The sequence below is a fragment of the Natrix helvetica genome, assembly GCF_964273705.1.
Source record: "Natrix helvetica genome assembly, chromosome: 7".
NCBI classification, from domain to species: Eukaryota; Metazoa; Chordata; class Lepidosauria; order Squamata; family Natricidae; genus Natrix; species Natrix helvetica.
In genome coordinates, this window is record NC_138558.1 from 14,575,906 (window position 1) to 14,591,187 (window position 15,282).

The 15,282-nt window shown below is 46.2% G+C and overlaps 2 protein-coding genes across 2 annotated transcripts in view; both read left to right on the top strand.

The window, feature by feature from the left end:
- Positions 1–8,078, top strand: part of LOC309395366 (putative E3 ubiquitin-protein ligase HERC6) — a 34,369-nt gene extending 26,291 nt beyond the window's left edge. Inside the window, exons 17-23 of the mRNA XM_081959539.1 lie at positions 661–807; positions 1,523–1,689; positions 3,191–3,257; positions 3,948–4,018; positions 4,100–4,283; positions 5,028–5,130; positions 5,751–8,078. Coding sequence (XP_081815665.1) covers positions 661–807; positions 1,523–1,689; positions 3,191–3,257; positions 3,948–4,018; positions 4,100–4,283; positions 5,028–5,130; positions 5,751–5,974 — 963 coding nt within the window. The 3' untranslated portion in view covers positions 5,975–8,078. The remainder of the gene's footprint in view (positions 1–660; positions 808–1,522; positions 1,690–3,190; positions 3,258–3,947; positions 4,019–4,099; positions 4,284–5,027; positions 5,131–5,750) is intronic.
- A 6,151-nt stretch (positions 8,079–14,229) lies between these two features.
- Positions 14,230–15,282, top strand: part of LOC309395467 (E3 ISG15--protein ligase HERC5-like) — a 42,132-nt gene continuing 41,079 nt past the window's right edge. Inside the window, exon 1 of the mRNA XM_081959731.1 lies at positions 14,230–15,171. Within this exon, the coding sequence (XP_081815857.1) occupies positions 14,811–15,171 (361 nt within the window). The 5' untranslated portion in view covers positions 14,230–14,810. The remainder of the gene's footprint in view (positions 15,172–15,282) is intronic.

Consider the following 15,282-nt stretch of genomic DNA (forward strand, 5'->3'; position numbering starts at 1 on the left):
CAGGTGGGAGGGGGATTATGGTAGGGAACCATCCAGAGGCAGCTTCATGTACAGTGGTGGGATTTAACGTTTTTACTACTGTTTCTGTGGCCCTGGTATGGCTTGGTGGGTGGGCATGGCAGGGGAAGGTTACTGTAAAATCCCCATTCCCTCCCAATCAGCTGGGACTTGGGAGGCAGAGAATAGATGGGAGCAAGGCTAGCCAGAAGTGGTATTTACTGGTTCTCTGAACTACTCAAAATTTCTGCTACCGGTTCTCCAGAACTGGTCAGAACCTGCAGAATATCACCTCTGTTCATGTAACTCTCTGAGATCTGCTTCCAGCCATTGCTTTAATGGGCCACAAATGAGATTGCTGGATGAAGGCTAAGCACAATTCTTAACCTCTGCTAAAGGGTTTTTATGGACACTGATTCCTCAATTGTCTTCTCTTAGTGAAGTCAACAGATGCCTTGAACTATCCCAAAGCTGCTTTTGCAAAAGACAACTGGACTTCCTTGGTTGTTGTTGTTTTTTTCTTCATTTTCCAAAAGGAAAAACCCAGAAAGTCCAGTTGCATTTTGGAAAAGCATCTTTGGGACAATCATGTCCTGGATGATTGAGAATCTCCTTAGCCATTCTTTGGACTACTTTTCCTTTCTTCTTTACTTGTTTTGGCAGGTTCAATTTGAAAATGAAATGGTTGGATACGGAGGTACCGGTTACCTGGTGGAATTCTTTTCAGAGGTGTTTGAGAGGCTGGCACAGCCAAAATATGGGATGTTTATGTATTGTGAACCCTCTTCCCCAATGTGGTTTCCTCCCAAGGTAAGTTTATCAGACTCCAGTCCAAATGTACTCCATTCATCAGGATGATACCTACCACCACCACCCCTAACCCAAGGTGGGATATGGGATATTAATGTGGAAAATATGTGCAAGTTGGATTTGTGAAGTTCTACACCTGGTCTTTTGTTCATTGGAAAAAAATTGTCTGGGAAACTTCAAAACACCTAACTGAGGGATTATGAGGATTTGTAATCCCAACACCTCTTGAGGGCCTAAATTGTGGGAAAGATGCTTTCAGGGACTATAAAATTTGAGCTGAATGAAAAGAAGTCTTTAGCCACTCCGCAATTTGTACATTGATAAAGAGCACTACTTTGAAAGTGACTTTTCTCATGATGGTTTACAGAATGATATAAGAAGTCTGGCAGGAAGAGATAAGAGTTTTGATAAGGTCACACTGTTTCTCCATTGCCATTACCTCTAGGAAAATACAGATTAATTCCTAGATGCAGAGAAAAACAAGAGAGCCAATTTTATATAATAGTTAATGTGGCAGGCTAGAAATCTAGAGCCTGTGAGTTCTAGTCCTGCCTTAGGCCTGAAAGCCAGCTGACAACAGAGTAGGTATGTTCATCACCTTGACTTAGCTATAAAAATAATGAAGGCAAGATAAATAAAGTAGGCTCTAGTAGAATATCAAAATGCAACTAAAGAAAAGTTGTGATGATGTTCTCTTGCTGTTTTGTTTTTGCAGCCTTCTGTGGAGAAGAATAAATATTTCCTTTTTGGTATTCTCTGTGGACTCTCAATAGCCAACCAAATCACTGCCTACCTACCCTTCCCACTTGCTGTTTTTAAAAAGCTGCTTAACAAGAAGCCAACTCTCAGTGATGTGAAAGAGCTAAGCCCTGTCCTAGGAAGGTAAATGAATTCAGTCCAATCAACTTACTAGGGACATTGAGTCTTAGCTGATTTTATCCAGTCGTTGCACTCACCCTACAACTGACAAAACCATGTTTCTGTGTCAAAGAATGGGCCAAAAGGAATGGAATCCTAACATTTCAATGTGGTTTAAGATGAGTTGGCCAAGGTATAGAGATCAGCAAATCATTTGTCATTTCTCCCCTCATCCCTTCTGCAGTAGGAGGCTTCGCTTGATTTGAGTTGTCATAACGGAGTAACCTAGAGTAGAACACGGGTGTCAAACTTGCGGTGTCATGTTGCCATCATGATGTTTCGTGACTTTTTTTCCCTTCGTGGAGCTGGGGTGGGCATGGCCTGCCCCTAATGCACCTGGCCCACAAGCTACCAGTTTGACACCCCTGGAGTAGAAGACCCCTCTCTATGCATAACCAAAGGCAAGAAGTCCATCTTCTAGTCTAGGGGAATGGAAAGAATGAAATCTATCTGCTTTTTTCTCTTAATGGATCTCCTTAGGCTCCCATTTCTGTATTAGTGTGGAAATGATTCCTTAAATTTCCTTTTAAAAGCACCACCTCTCTGTAAGCACACAGGTTTTTGTTTTCAATTTTTCAGCAGAAGCAAGGATAATAACCCACAGATTTATAACAAACGTGTATTTATTCCAAAACATGTTTACAAATATAGTAGCCATCACATACATCTTCTGAACTGTCTAGGACAGGGGTGTCAAACACAATTTCATTCAGCACCGTATCAGGGTTCTGTTTAACCTCAGGGTGGGGGAGAGCCAGATGTGGCCAGAGGGACGTGACCAGCTTGACGTCACTCATGTTGGGGATGCCTGTGGTGGCCCAAGCGCTCTGCCAGTGAAAACAGAGCTCCGTTTTTTCTGGCAGAAGGTTGTAGGAGGCCGTTGCGCAGCCCTCCTGAGCTCTGTTTTTGTTGGCAGAGACACTCGGGCTGTCCTTCGCTGTTTCTAGTGTAGCCCCACAGGCCAGATCTAAGCACCCCGTGGGCCAGATCTGGTCCACGGGTCTTGAGTTTGACACCTCTAGTCTAGGAGAAGGAACATTCTTTTTTGCCCATTGTAACTGGTGTCTCAGCCTAATTATTAAATCCCTGTATGACCCAAATCCCAATATAAGCATGTCCCCTTTAAAATTGGAGCCACTATTTGGCCTGGGAAGAAATTATTCCCCACTAGCTTAGTTTTTAAAATTATCTGGACCCAAAGGTTTTTCTGGAGCAGTCATACAAATATCTTCTTGACTATCTGGCTTTAGCTAACTTTCAGCTCCATCACTAGATACGATGGCTCAAAAGGGGGAAGCTTGAGTCTATTCATAGTTGCATGGACCTTTCTGGAGATCTTGTTCATCTTCTCGAGCTTATAAAAATGTGAAACCATTCCACTATGTATTTTTGATTGGCAATGTTTTAATATCTGCTGAAAGAACGTCGCACAATATTTTATTTTCTATTTCCTTTTGTTATCAAGGAGTTTGCAGAGAGTTCTTGAGTATGAACATGATGATCTTGAAGATGCTTTTGAGCTACGTTATTGTGTGAGTACCTGCCAATTCCCTGCATCCTTTCATGATGCCTCCTCAAATGCTTAATGACTCAGAATAGGTATTAAAAATGGAAGAAAACCAGGCAAAATCAGTTAAAAGGTGGAAAGGTTATCTTGATGGGAGTGAACAAATAATCTAGAGTAAATAGGCGAGTGATGCTAGCGACATCATTCTGAATCTTGTCTTGAGGAAAAGGTGGCCTTCCAGAGGCATAGATCAAGATGGCATCAATGATAGTTTAATCCAAGCTCAGCTTGGGTTTTTTTTTATGTGCATCACATTTTTTTTTACCATATCCTGCAGACATCCTTGGGCCCTCCAGAGAAGAGCCACTAAAGGCTGAAATCTCATTCACACAACACATTAAATCATAAGCTGATTTGTTTAGGGTTGGTATGCTATGTGACTCCAGCCATTATGGTTCATGACCTTCTTATAAAGTTTGATTGTTGTCTGAGTCTTCTTGGTTATTCAGTAAATTGCAGTTATGGGAAACCATGGCTTGAGACCATGTGTGAAATGGTCAAAGCATTAGTCATACTGCGTCATTGGCTGAAACTACTGATGCCAACTATCCGACATAAATAGAAGGTCTTGACATTGTTCAGTGCACAGACTATACTAACACATTAATTTTAGCTTTAACAGATTTGCCTAACCTGCAACAATTTTATTTTTCAGATTTCCTGGGACAGCATGGATGTAGACTTGATTGAAAATGGCATTTTGAAAGCTGTAAACCAGGCCAACAAGTATGTATCCTAAACATTTATTTAAAGACTAAGAATTTGACTTCTTGAAAAAAAATGAGTCTTATTTTCTACTTTTTAAAGGAAAGACTTCGTTGACAAATACGTGGATTATATATTCAACAAATCAGTGCAGGATGTTTTCAGTGAGTTCAGGAGAGGATTTTACAAAGTCTTGGATGAACAGATAGTTGGCATCTTTGAGCCCGAACAACTGATGGAAGTGGCAATTGGAAATGCCAATTATGACTGGGATTTGTACGAAAAGGTAAGTGGATGGACAGCAGAGGTTCTGACCAGTTCTGGAGAACCGCTAGTGGAAATTTTGAATAGTTCGGAGAACTGGTAAATACCATCTCTAACTGGCCCCGCCCCCATCTATTCTCTGCCTCCCGAGTCCCAGCTGATTGGGAAGAAATGGGGATTTTACAGTATCCTTCCCCTGCCACGCCCACTAAGCCATTCCAGAACCACCAATCCACACCCATTGAACCGGTAGTAACAAATTTTGAATCTCACCACTGATGGAGAGATGTATTTTATGACAAGGACCTTTATGAGGAGATCATGATTTGAGGGATGGAACTATGCCTTTAGCTAGAGCATAATTTTCAATTGGCATGGGTAGGGTTTGGTAAATGGAATTAATTTTTCTCCATCACAACTCCTAGCTTATCAAATAAGTGAATGATAGAATTGCCTGGATGGCATTTAGGAGTTTGAGCATGGCTGCAGATGAAGCTACTAAAACCTTTTTTCTTTTTTTCTTTCTTTCTTTTTTCTTTTCTTTCTTTTTCTTTTTCTTTCTTCCTTTCTCTCTCTTTCTTTTTCCTTCCTTCGCTTCCTTCTTTGTCTTTCACTGCTTTTCTTTTCTTTCTCACTGTTCAAGTGACTCTGAGTGGCTTATAGAACGATAGATGCATATACTATGATGGGTGGTTTAGTTTTTTTTATTCTTATTGGTTCTTGAATTTTTTTGCCCATTGTCTGACTGATTATTCTTACAATGAAGAATGCTGAGTATTTGGGCATATACAGCTCAACGCACCCAACCATAAAGATGTTCTGGGAAGTTTTTCATGAGCTGAGTTTGGAGGATAAAAAACGTTTTCTGGGTAAGTATCTATATGTGAGTACTTCATTGCTCTTCTAAAGATCTTTTAAAACAGATAGTCAAGGAAATGAAATGATAACTGAGAAGCAACTCTATACAGGTAGTCCTCAACAGTTTGTTTAGTCACTGTTCAAAGTTACAACAAAATTGAACAAAGTGACTTATAACCATTTTTCACACTTAAGACCCTATGCAGCATCCCCATGGTCACAGGATTTACATCTGCATGCTTGACAACTGCTTCATATTTATGACGGTTGCAGTTTCCCAGGGTCATGTGATCCCCTTTTGTGAACTTCTGATAAGCAACTTAACAACCATGTTACTAATTTAACAACCGCAGAGATTCCTTTAACAAAAGTGACAAGGAAAGTCATAAAACGGGGCAAAACTCATTTAACAAAGGTCTCGCATAACTTTTAGGCTCCATTGGGGTCGCAAGTGGAGGACTACCTGTAATATAGGGCTGGATCACTACAATTGATCCCAGTAGGGCAACAGATGTTTCATTAAATCCTTTTGGAGGCAATATTAACCTGAGCCAAAGAATCCTGTCTTCTTAGATCTGTCTATGTTCCCGCTAATATTCTCTGTTTAACTGATGATTTCCCATTTCTCTAGTGTTTGTGGTAGGAAGTGACAGGATCCCCGTGGCAGGAATGGAATTTTGGAAGATAAGAATTTGTCCACATGACTCATCCTCAGAGGATCGTACCCCTGAGGCCCTGACCTGTCTGCATCTTATATTGCTGCCAATTTACTCAACAAAACAAAAACTGGAGGAGAAGCTTCTTCAAGCGATCAACAACAACCGTGGCTTTGGCAGATTTGCGCCCAGAGTCTGAAACAGAAACTTGAAGATGCCACCTTGGAAGCTGTAGCCTATACATACATACATACATACATACGATCTCCGGAACTTAAAATATATTATCCACTTAGCTTTTGTTAGCCTCTGCTAACATTGTCATTGAAGACTACCATTGAAGAGATGTTTGCCTTTATACGTCATTGATCAATTTGGCCATTGCATGCATGATAGGCCCAATTACCCGCCTCCCACCTGTAATTAGCTCTGCCCATTTTTACTTCAGACATATTAATCGATCGACCGTGATCTTGTAACAATGAGGCTTGTTCCTCATTGTTCAACTTGAGGCAGTCCTGCTGGATTCCTCTGCATTTGATCTGGGCTGGCTATGTCTCCGCAGAACAAATCTCCATGCCTAAAGGGGGAGGGGTACTGTCGATCTCTATTCCCAGATAAAAATCAGTCTCTACTCATCCTGTAAGATATTTCCCAGTGCCTCAATGCTTGGTAAGCCTGTAGCAGGTTGATATGTCTATTGATGGAGTTACTGTTGGAAAACCAGGCTTCTTTCAATAGGTCCCCTTTATTTGCATCGTGGGCAACAAGTTCAGCCTCTTGAATATTAAAACATGTGATTGTGCTCCTTCATATATGTCCAGATCTGGGAGCGCTGTTCTTTGCGCCAGACAGCCAGTAGTCTGTAGCCACTTAGCCGTTTCCGCTACGTAGTTGCTTGCACAATTACTGCAGTTAATACAATAAGCCACATAGGATGCCTCCTTTTTGGATAATGTTTCTTTTGGGCACATCACTCTCATTCTCAAGAGTTTAATCCAGTTTGTGCGCCACCTTGACCCAGTGTGCTGAAAGGATGCGTGCGGCAGTTTCGGATACCCCTCATATATGTGGGAGCACCCGCCGACCCAGATGTTCCACTTGCACCCTCAATGGGCTGGCAGGGGCTAGAGAGAATGTCGTTAAAGCCACATCGGACAGCTCAGCATCATTCCTTGGGGATGGGCAGCCCAAACTGTGTGCGATAGGGAAGGAAGCAACAGGAGCTAAGCCTCCATCGATTAACATGTCTGAAGTAAAAATGACAGAGTTAATTACAGGTGGGAGGCGGGTAGATGGGCCTATCAGGCGCTCCATGGCCAAATTGATCAATGATGTATAAAGGCAAACATCTCTTCAATGGTAGTTTTTACACTCTGACAATGTTAGCAGAGGCTAACGAAAGCTAAGTGGATAATATGTTTTAAGTTCTGGGGATTGCAATGTCTGTCTCTTCTTTTATAGCTACACCTGGAACTGACCATTTTTAAAATAGTTCGCTATATACAGTATATTTATGTACTGTATTTATATATTTTTTCATATAGATTCATATATTTCATATATTTCATATGGATTCTCTCTCTCTCTCTCTCTCTCTCTCTCTCTCTCTCTCTCTCACACACACACACACACACACACACACACACAAATCTGGTTATATCTGAAAATACTCCTAGAATAGATTATCTTATTCCTAATCATGTATTAGATTTTAAGAGTTTTAAAGAATATTTTAGAATACTTTTTAACTACCACAGTGATCAAGAATTGATTCAAACCTGACCACAGGTATCTTCTGACATCTTAGATGCTGACGGATATTGAAGCAAAAAGTTAAAAATGTTATTGAAAACTCCCATTTGCCATTTGGCTTGTAAGAAGGTGTTGGACAAATTGCTGCTGAATTTCTGTATTCCTATTAATATGATGAAATCTTGGAGTGAGTTGAGGGGAGGAGTGAAAAAAAACTGGCTAATCTTGAATTGGTGGTGGGAAGGAAGCAGCTGAGAAGAGATTCCACCCAAAAAAGTTATGTGTTTTTATAGTACAGTGCTTCAGGGGGCAATTTGATTTTTAATGGGGACAATTTGAACTTTATTTAAACCAATTTAATGGCCTTTTAGGTTTCCTCCATGTAAGTAAGAGTTCACCTTTTGAGTAAAGTAAGAATTAGATCTCACGGGGTGGGATGGGGGGCATCAGGATTTTAAAGATGGTGGGGCATGGCCAAAAAAAAAGGTTGGGAACCACTTATAGAATAGATAGTGCATTTGTCTGATGATATACCTGTCTATAGGTAAGCAGCAATAAACATATTATTCTGATCAGCTCTGTGTGTTATTTCTGATTTCTTTGCCTGGGTGTCAGTCCTTCAAGACTGCCAGTCCTTCAAGATCAGACTAGGACTCTGGTATGAGCCATGGTGGCGCAGTGGTTAGAATGCAGTACTGCAGGATACATCTGCTGGCTGTCAGCAGCTCGAATCTCACTAGGCTCAAGGTTGATTTAGCCTTCCATCCTTCTGAGGTGGGTAAAACGAGGACCCAGACCCTTGGCTTCCAAAGTTAGATCTAGAAATACAGACAGGTTTACTCCGTGGATGACATTGGTAAGTAAGTAACCTTCAATGACCCTTTAAAACAGGGGTGTCAAGGCCCGAGGGCCGGATCTGGCCTGCAGGGTGTTTAGACCTGGCCCATGCCCTTGCAACAGCAAAGGACCGCCCCACGGTGCCTTGGCCAGTGAAAACAGCTCCTGGGCCCCATTTTGGCCACCTCAGCCTCCTGCAGCCTCCTGCCAGCAAAAAATGCTGATGGGGAGGGGGCAGCATGTGCCCCCCCAGACTCTGATTTATCTGACAGAGGGCTAGCAAAACAAACTAAAAACAAAAGGAGAGATGCTTCTCCTTTTCCATTTGAGCCTGCAAGAAGGGATAGGGAAGGAGAAAGGGAAAGAGGAAAGACAAAGAAAAAGAGGGGAAGATGGGAAGAGAGCAAGGAAGGAAAAAGAAAGAAAGAGGGGAAGGAAGAAGGAAGTGGAATGAAGAGGGAAGGAAAAAGAAAAGGAAGGAAGGAAGGGAGATTGTTAGATATTAACATATATCGGGGAAAGTCTTCCCTCTGGTCCGCTCCTACAGCGGGAAACAGGTATCCCTCTGATTGGTCGAGGGGCGTACCCAATCCCTATAAAAGGGGGACCCTCCGACTACCGAACAAGCTGGATCACTACTATTACTAATAAAGAGCTGTTAAGTCACTTCGTGTCCGCAGTCTGTCTCTCGTTGCCCAGATCTAACATTGGCGACGAGGGTGGGATTGAGAGACAGATAGGACGAAGAACGCTACTCCAGAATCTCCGGATTTGATCCAGCCCAGGAATTCGGCAGCAATTCCGACAGCCATCTCAGATCACCGCAGCGCGGCAAATTCAAACTGAGAAGATGGCGATGCATGCTCCCCCCGCTCCTTTCGACCCAGAAAACGACGAATGGGAAGCTTTCATGATTCGTTTCGAGTGTTTCCTCGAAGCAAACGAATACACGGGGATCACCGATGCGAGGAAGAAAAACATCTTCCTCGGCTACTGCGGAAAGGAAGTCTTCAATACGGCCAGAGACCTCACTGCGCCTACTCCAATACAGGCAGTATCGTGGACGACGTTGCAACAAACTCTGCAAACTCATTACGCGCCAAAACCTTCCCGCCATGTCTGCCGCAAGGAATTCAACATGAGGACTCAGAAGGCGGGAGAATCAATCAATCAATATGTTGCAGCCCTACGAAAAGCAGCAGCTCACTGCGAATACAGAGATTTGGAAGAGCACATCTTAGAGCGGCTCATCTGTGGGGTAAGAGACATTTCGTTGCAAAAGAAGATGTTGGCAAACCCGAATTTAACCCTACAGGCAGCGTTAAACGAAGCAAGAGCGTCAGAATCAGCGGAGAAATCAGCGGTGACCATACAACGAGGGGCCAGCGCATACCAGCCAGCACCGAGACAAACCAGAGTTCACTATGAGGACACAAGCCCCGACTACGAGAATCCCGAGTTCGAGGACAGTCACCTGATGCAGAGCAGTCACTTGAGGCCTGGGGGGAGACCCGGATCCCGTTTGCCGCCCTGCGCAAGCTGCGGAGGGAATCACCCCAGGTCTACTTGCAGGTTCAGGAACGTTGTTTGTTCGCACTGCAACAAACTTGGGCACATCGCACGAGTGTGCCGGAGCGGAGTCCCTGCCTCACGGCAGCCACCCATGTACCGCCAACAGAAGCCCAACCCAGGGGCTTGGCGAAACCAAAAAGGGCGCCCAGAGAGAAATCCACAAGTGTTTACCCAGAGAGAAAATTTCCAAAGAGCTGAACGAGCGTATTCCCAGAGAGATTACTCACAAGAAAGTGAGCGAGCGTATCCCCAGAGAGAATACACACAAAGAGCTGAAAGAGCGTTCTATCAAGACGCTCAACGAGAGTATTTTCAGGATGTTGACGGTGAGATAGAGTTGACCCAGAGAGAGGAGTTGCGAACGTATCTCACCACAATACATCAGGTCCGCCCTAAGCGGCCAAAAAGGCTGAGAGTCACAGTCCTCTTGGAGGGCTCACCCTGCGAGCTAGAAGTTGACACAGGATCAACCCTGACGATCATTTCATGGGCATCCATGAAGCAGGCTATCCCTAGCCTCAGAAAGAGCCAACTACACGCCCCAGACGTCCTGCTACGAGACTACCAGGGGAACCAAGTCCCCATCGTGGGCCAAGGCACATTCCACATCCGTTTCAAGGACATCGAAGCCCAGCTGCCCGTGACCATCGCCAGCGCGCCATTGCAGAACCTTCTGGGGCTTGATTGGTTTGAAGCCCTGGGGTTAGAAGTCACCGGGATCAACGCCATAAGAAACAGCAGCGCTGAACAGATTTTTAAGGAATTCGAGGACGTGTTCAGCCCCGGTCTTGGTAAGTATGTGGGTAAACCAATATCATTCAATTTAGACCCCAAAGTGGCGCCAATCCGACTTAAACCAAGACGAGTGCCTTTTGCACTCCGCCCTAAAATAGACAAAGAGATAGATAAGTTAGTGGAGCAAGGAATCCTTGAGCCGGTAGATCACGCGCGCTGGGAAACGCCCATAGTGACCCCAGTCAAGCCAGACGGATCAGTCCGCATCTGCGCGGACTATAAGTGTACAATTAATGTCGCGCTACAACAGAGCGCATATCCTGTGCCAGTAGTACAACACTTATTGCACTCGTTGGGACCAGGAAAGGTATTTGCAAAGTTAGACATGGCACAAGCTTACCAGCAACTGCCAGTTGATAGCGCCACAGCGGAGGCCCAAACTATAGTGACGCATAGAGGAGCATTCAAATGCAACCGGCTACAATTTGGCGTAAGCATTGCCCCAGGACTGTTCCAGAGCGTCATGGAACGACTGTTGCAAGGGATACCAGGAGTCGTCCCCTATTTTGACGACATCTTGGTGTCAGCTGCAAACGAGGAGCAATTAAACAAAAGAGTCAGATCTGTTTTGGCCAGAATCAGAGAAAAGGGTCTCCGCCTTAAAAAAGAAAAATGCCAAATTAACGTGCCTAGCGTAGAATTCCTGGGTTATAGAATCGATGGTCAGGGAATACACCCCACTTCAAAGAAAATTAAGGCGATCCAGGACGCCCCCACACCACGAAATCAGACCGAGTTGCAGGCCTTCCTCGGATTACTTAACTTCTACAGCGTTTTTCTGAGGCAGAAAGCGACCGTTGCTGAGCCACTACACCGTCTACTCCAGAGGAACGCACCATGGAAATGGGGACGATCAGAAGCTGCAGCTTTCGCCGGGGTAAAGCGCCTGCTCACCACTGACTCACTGCTTGTTCAATACAGCCAGACCCTACCGCTGGTATTGACCTGCGACGCATCACCTTTCGGAGTTGGAGCAGTCCTCAGCCACAGGATGCCCGATGGAAAAGAAGCACCCATCGCGTTCTACTCCAGGACTCTTTCATTGGCCGAAAGGAATTACAGCCAAATGGACAGGGAAGCGCTGGCTGCCGTCGCGGGAGTAAAGCGTTTCCACGAATACCTCTATGGACGTGATTTTGAACTGATCACAGATCACAAACCGCTGTTGGGACTTTTGGCAGGAAACCGCCCCACTCCGGTCTCCCTTTCTCCTCGCATGACCAGGTGGACTGTTTTCCTGGCTGCGTATTCATACAAATTGATACATCGACCGGGTTCCACTCTTGGACACGCAGACGCACTCAGCCGTTGCCCATTACCTGACATTCTGCCAGACCCCACTCCAGAAGTACCGGTATTGCTCATTGACTGTTTGGATTCAGGACCGGTTTCTTCCTACGATGTTGCAAGATTCTCCTCTAAAGACAATTTAATAAAGCAAGTTCAAACTTGGGTTTGGAGGGGGTGGCCAAAGGGAAATGTGGGCCCGGAATTCAAAATGTTTTGGTCAAAACGGGACGAACTCTCAGTATTACAAGGATGTTTGTTGTGGGGGGATCGAGTTGTTATTCCGTATGCTTTACGTAAAAACGTACTAGATGCTTTACATATGGGTCATCCGGGGATTGTTAGAATGAAGGCGTTAGCAAGAAGTTACGTGTGGTGGCCAAACATGGACAAAGAAATAGAGGAGTGGGTGGCCACTTGTGACCCATGCCAGGAATCGAGACCAGCACCCCCGGAAGCGCCCGCCACAGAATGGGAGAAACCCAAAGCACCCTGGTCGCGAATACACATCGACTTCGCAGGGCCATTCCAAGGTCAGACTTTCTTTATAGTGGTAGATGCATACTCAAAATGGCTAGATGTAGTCCTAATGACTTCAACCACGGCAGAGGCAGTCGTAAAGGTTCTACGGCGACTCTTCGCCACCCATGGCCTGCCAGATCTCCTCGTATCCGACAACGGGCCCCAATTCACGGCCATGCACTTTGAAACATTTTTAGCAGGGTTGGGAATCCGGCATGCCCTCATCGCGCCATTCCATCCAGCATCAAACGGACAGGCGGAGAGAATGGTGCGATTCGCAAAAGAGGCCCTCGCCAGGATGGGTCCAGGTGATTGGCAAACACGCATTGACCATTACCTCCTCATTCAACACATTACCCCGAGCGCATCGACGGGTAGGAGCCCCGCTGAACTACTCATGGGTCGTCGACTACGGTCTCACCTAGACCGGCTCCACCCGAATTACTCTGCCACGGCTCCCCCAGACTCTACAAGTAAGATCCGATCTTTCAGGGTAGGGGATTCAGTATACGCTCACAACTACACGGGGGGAACATTGTGGATGCCGGCAAAGATCATTGGCATCACGGGTCCACGATCGTATTTGCTAGAGCTAGAAGATGGGCGGAATTGGAAAAGGCACATCGATCAACTACGGGGTCGCCTAGCACACTCCAACCTTCGAAATGAAGACGAAAGTTTCCTGTCTACGGAAAGTCAGCCACAAGAAAACCCCATCATAGGAAACAACGACGCCGGCGAGCCAAGCGTAGAACAAGACTACACGCATGTAGCAGAGCAAACCCCAGACAACGCAGCCGAACAAACTCCTGAACGCCCGAGCAACAAAGGCACAAGACCTCCAGAACGGGAAATAGAAAAAGCACCCGATCCTGCAACTACTTCGAACCAACCCACAACCAGTCCTGCAACCACTTCAAGCCAACCCGAACTACGACGTTCCTCCCGAGCAAGACAAACACCTACCTACTTAAAGGATTATGTTACCTACCGCAACGTCCCATCTAGGAGGGGAGGGATGTTAGATATTAACATATATCGGGGAAAGTCTTCCCTCTGGTCCGCTCCTACAGCGGGAAACAGGTATCCCTCTGATTGGTCGAGGGGCGTACCCAATCCCTATAAAAGGGGGACCCTCCGACTACCGAACAAGCTGGATCACTACTATTACTAATAAAGAGCTGTTAAGTCACTTCGTGTCCGCAGTCTGTCTCTCGTTGCCCAGATCTAACAGAGATAGATTATAATGAGAGTGAGAGAGGGTCTGAGGGAAGTCCTCCCTTGGCCATCACAGCCAGTGGTGAAATTCAATGTTTTTTACTACCGGTTCTGTGGGCGTGGCGTGGCTTGGTGGTTGCGGCGTGGCTTGGTGGGCGTGGCAAGGGAAGGATACCGCAAAATCTCCATTCCCACCCCACTCTAGGGGCAGCCAGAGGTGGTATTTGCCGGTTCTCTGAACGACTCAAAATTTCCACTATTGGTTCTCCAAACTACTCAACATTTCTGCTATGGGTTCTCCAGAACCTGCTGGATTTCACCCCTGATCTCTCTCTCTCTCTCTCTCTCTCTCTCTCTCTCTCACACACACACACACACACACACACACACACACACACACACACACACACACACACGACATTGAGATTCGCCCCCCCCCCAAGCCAAACACAACCCCCGATGCTTCCCTCAATGAAATCGAGTTTGACACCCCTGCTCTAAAAAGGATGCCACTGCCCCCCCAGCTGTCTGCAAGGAACACAAACCCCTCCATTGCCCGCTATCCTGTCAGAGCGGAGGAAGCTTCTCGGGTGAGAAGCGACACGTCTTCCAAAGGAAGGGGATGGGGGGGAAAGCCTGACAGTCCAGTTGCCTCCTGGAAAGAAAAACAAAAGCAACTTTGGCGCAGGGAGTCATGAAACGAAAACGAAACTCGGGGGCCGCCGAAAGCTAAGGGAGCCGCGGCTGCGTTCTCGGTAAAAAAAACAAAAAGCGCCAACGTCTCCACGACGAATCCAATGCTTAAGCGGCACTCGTGTACCACCCTTCTTCCCCCAGCCACGGCCCCCGCCGTCCTTCCACCCAAAGCCGATTCCAGGCACGGACCGCGCCGCAGTTTCGGTTTCCTCGCTAGGCACGCCTTCTCTTGCGCTTGCGAAGTCCAGCCGCCCGAAAGTAGCCCCGGAGAAAGATAAAACGCGCGTCGTTCTGGAGAACCTGCCCGGTTTTTTCTCCCCTCTTGGGCGATCGGAGGTGAGGATCCTTCAATCATGCCGGGCGCACGGAAGAGATGCTCCGTCTCCGCCGGGGGTCCCCCGGCAGGTTCGGTTTCCAGACCCCCGCGCCGCCTCCGGGGGCCCGAAGGGAAACTTGCCGAAAAGATGCGCGGGCAGCTATCCCAAGAGAAGGATCGGTTGGATTCTGCCGCGGTCTCCTCGCCGCCCCTCGGACCCCCGTTGCTCTTGTTCCCCGCGGTCGGGTACCACCACAGCATCTTCAAAGAGGATCCTGAAGCCGTTTGCCAGATCAGCTGTAAGCAAGGTTACTTAGCGATGGCGCAGACGCCGAAAACCGTGCATCTTTTCGGTCGGTGGCAAGACAAAGCGCATCAGCCCCCCGTGGAAAGACGCGGTGAGTAGCCGTAATCAAAATGCCTCCAAATCCGGACGGCCGACAGATGGCAGCAAAAAAACAAACCAACCCAAAAACCCTTTTATGTTAGAATATAGAATAAGCTCGAAG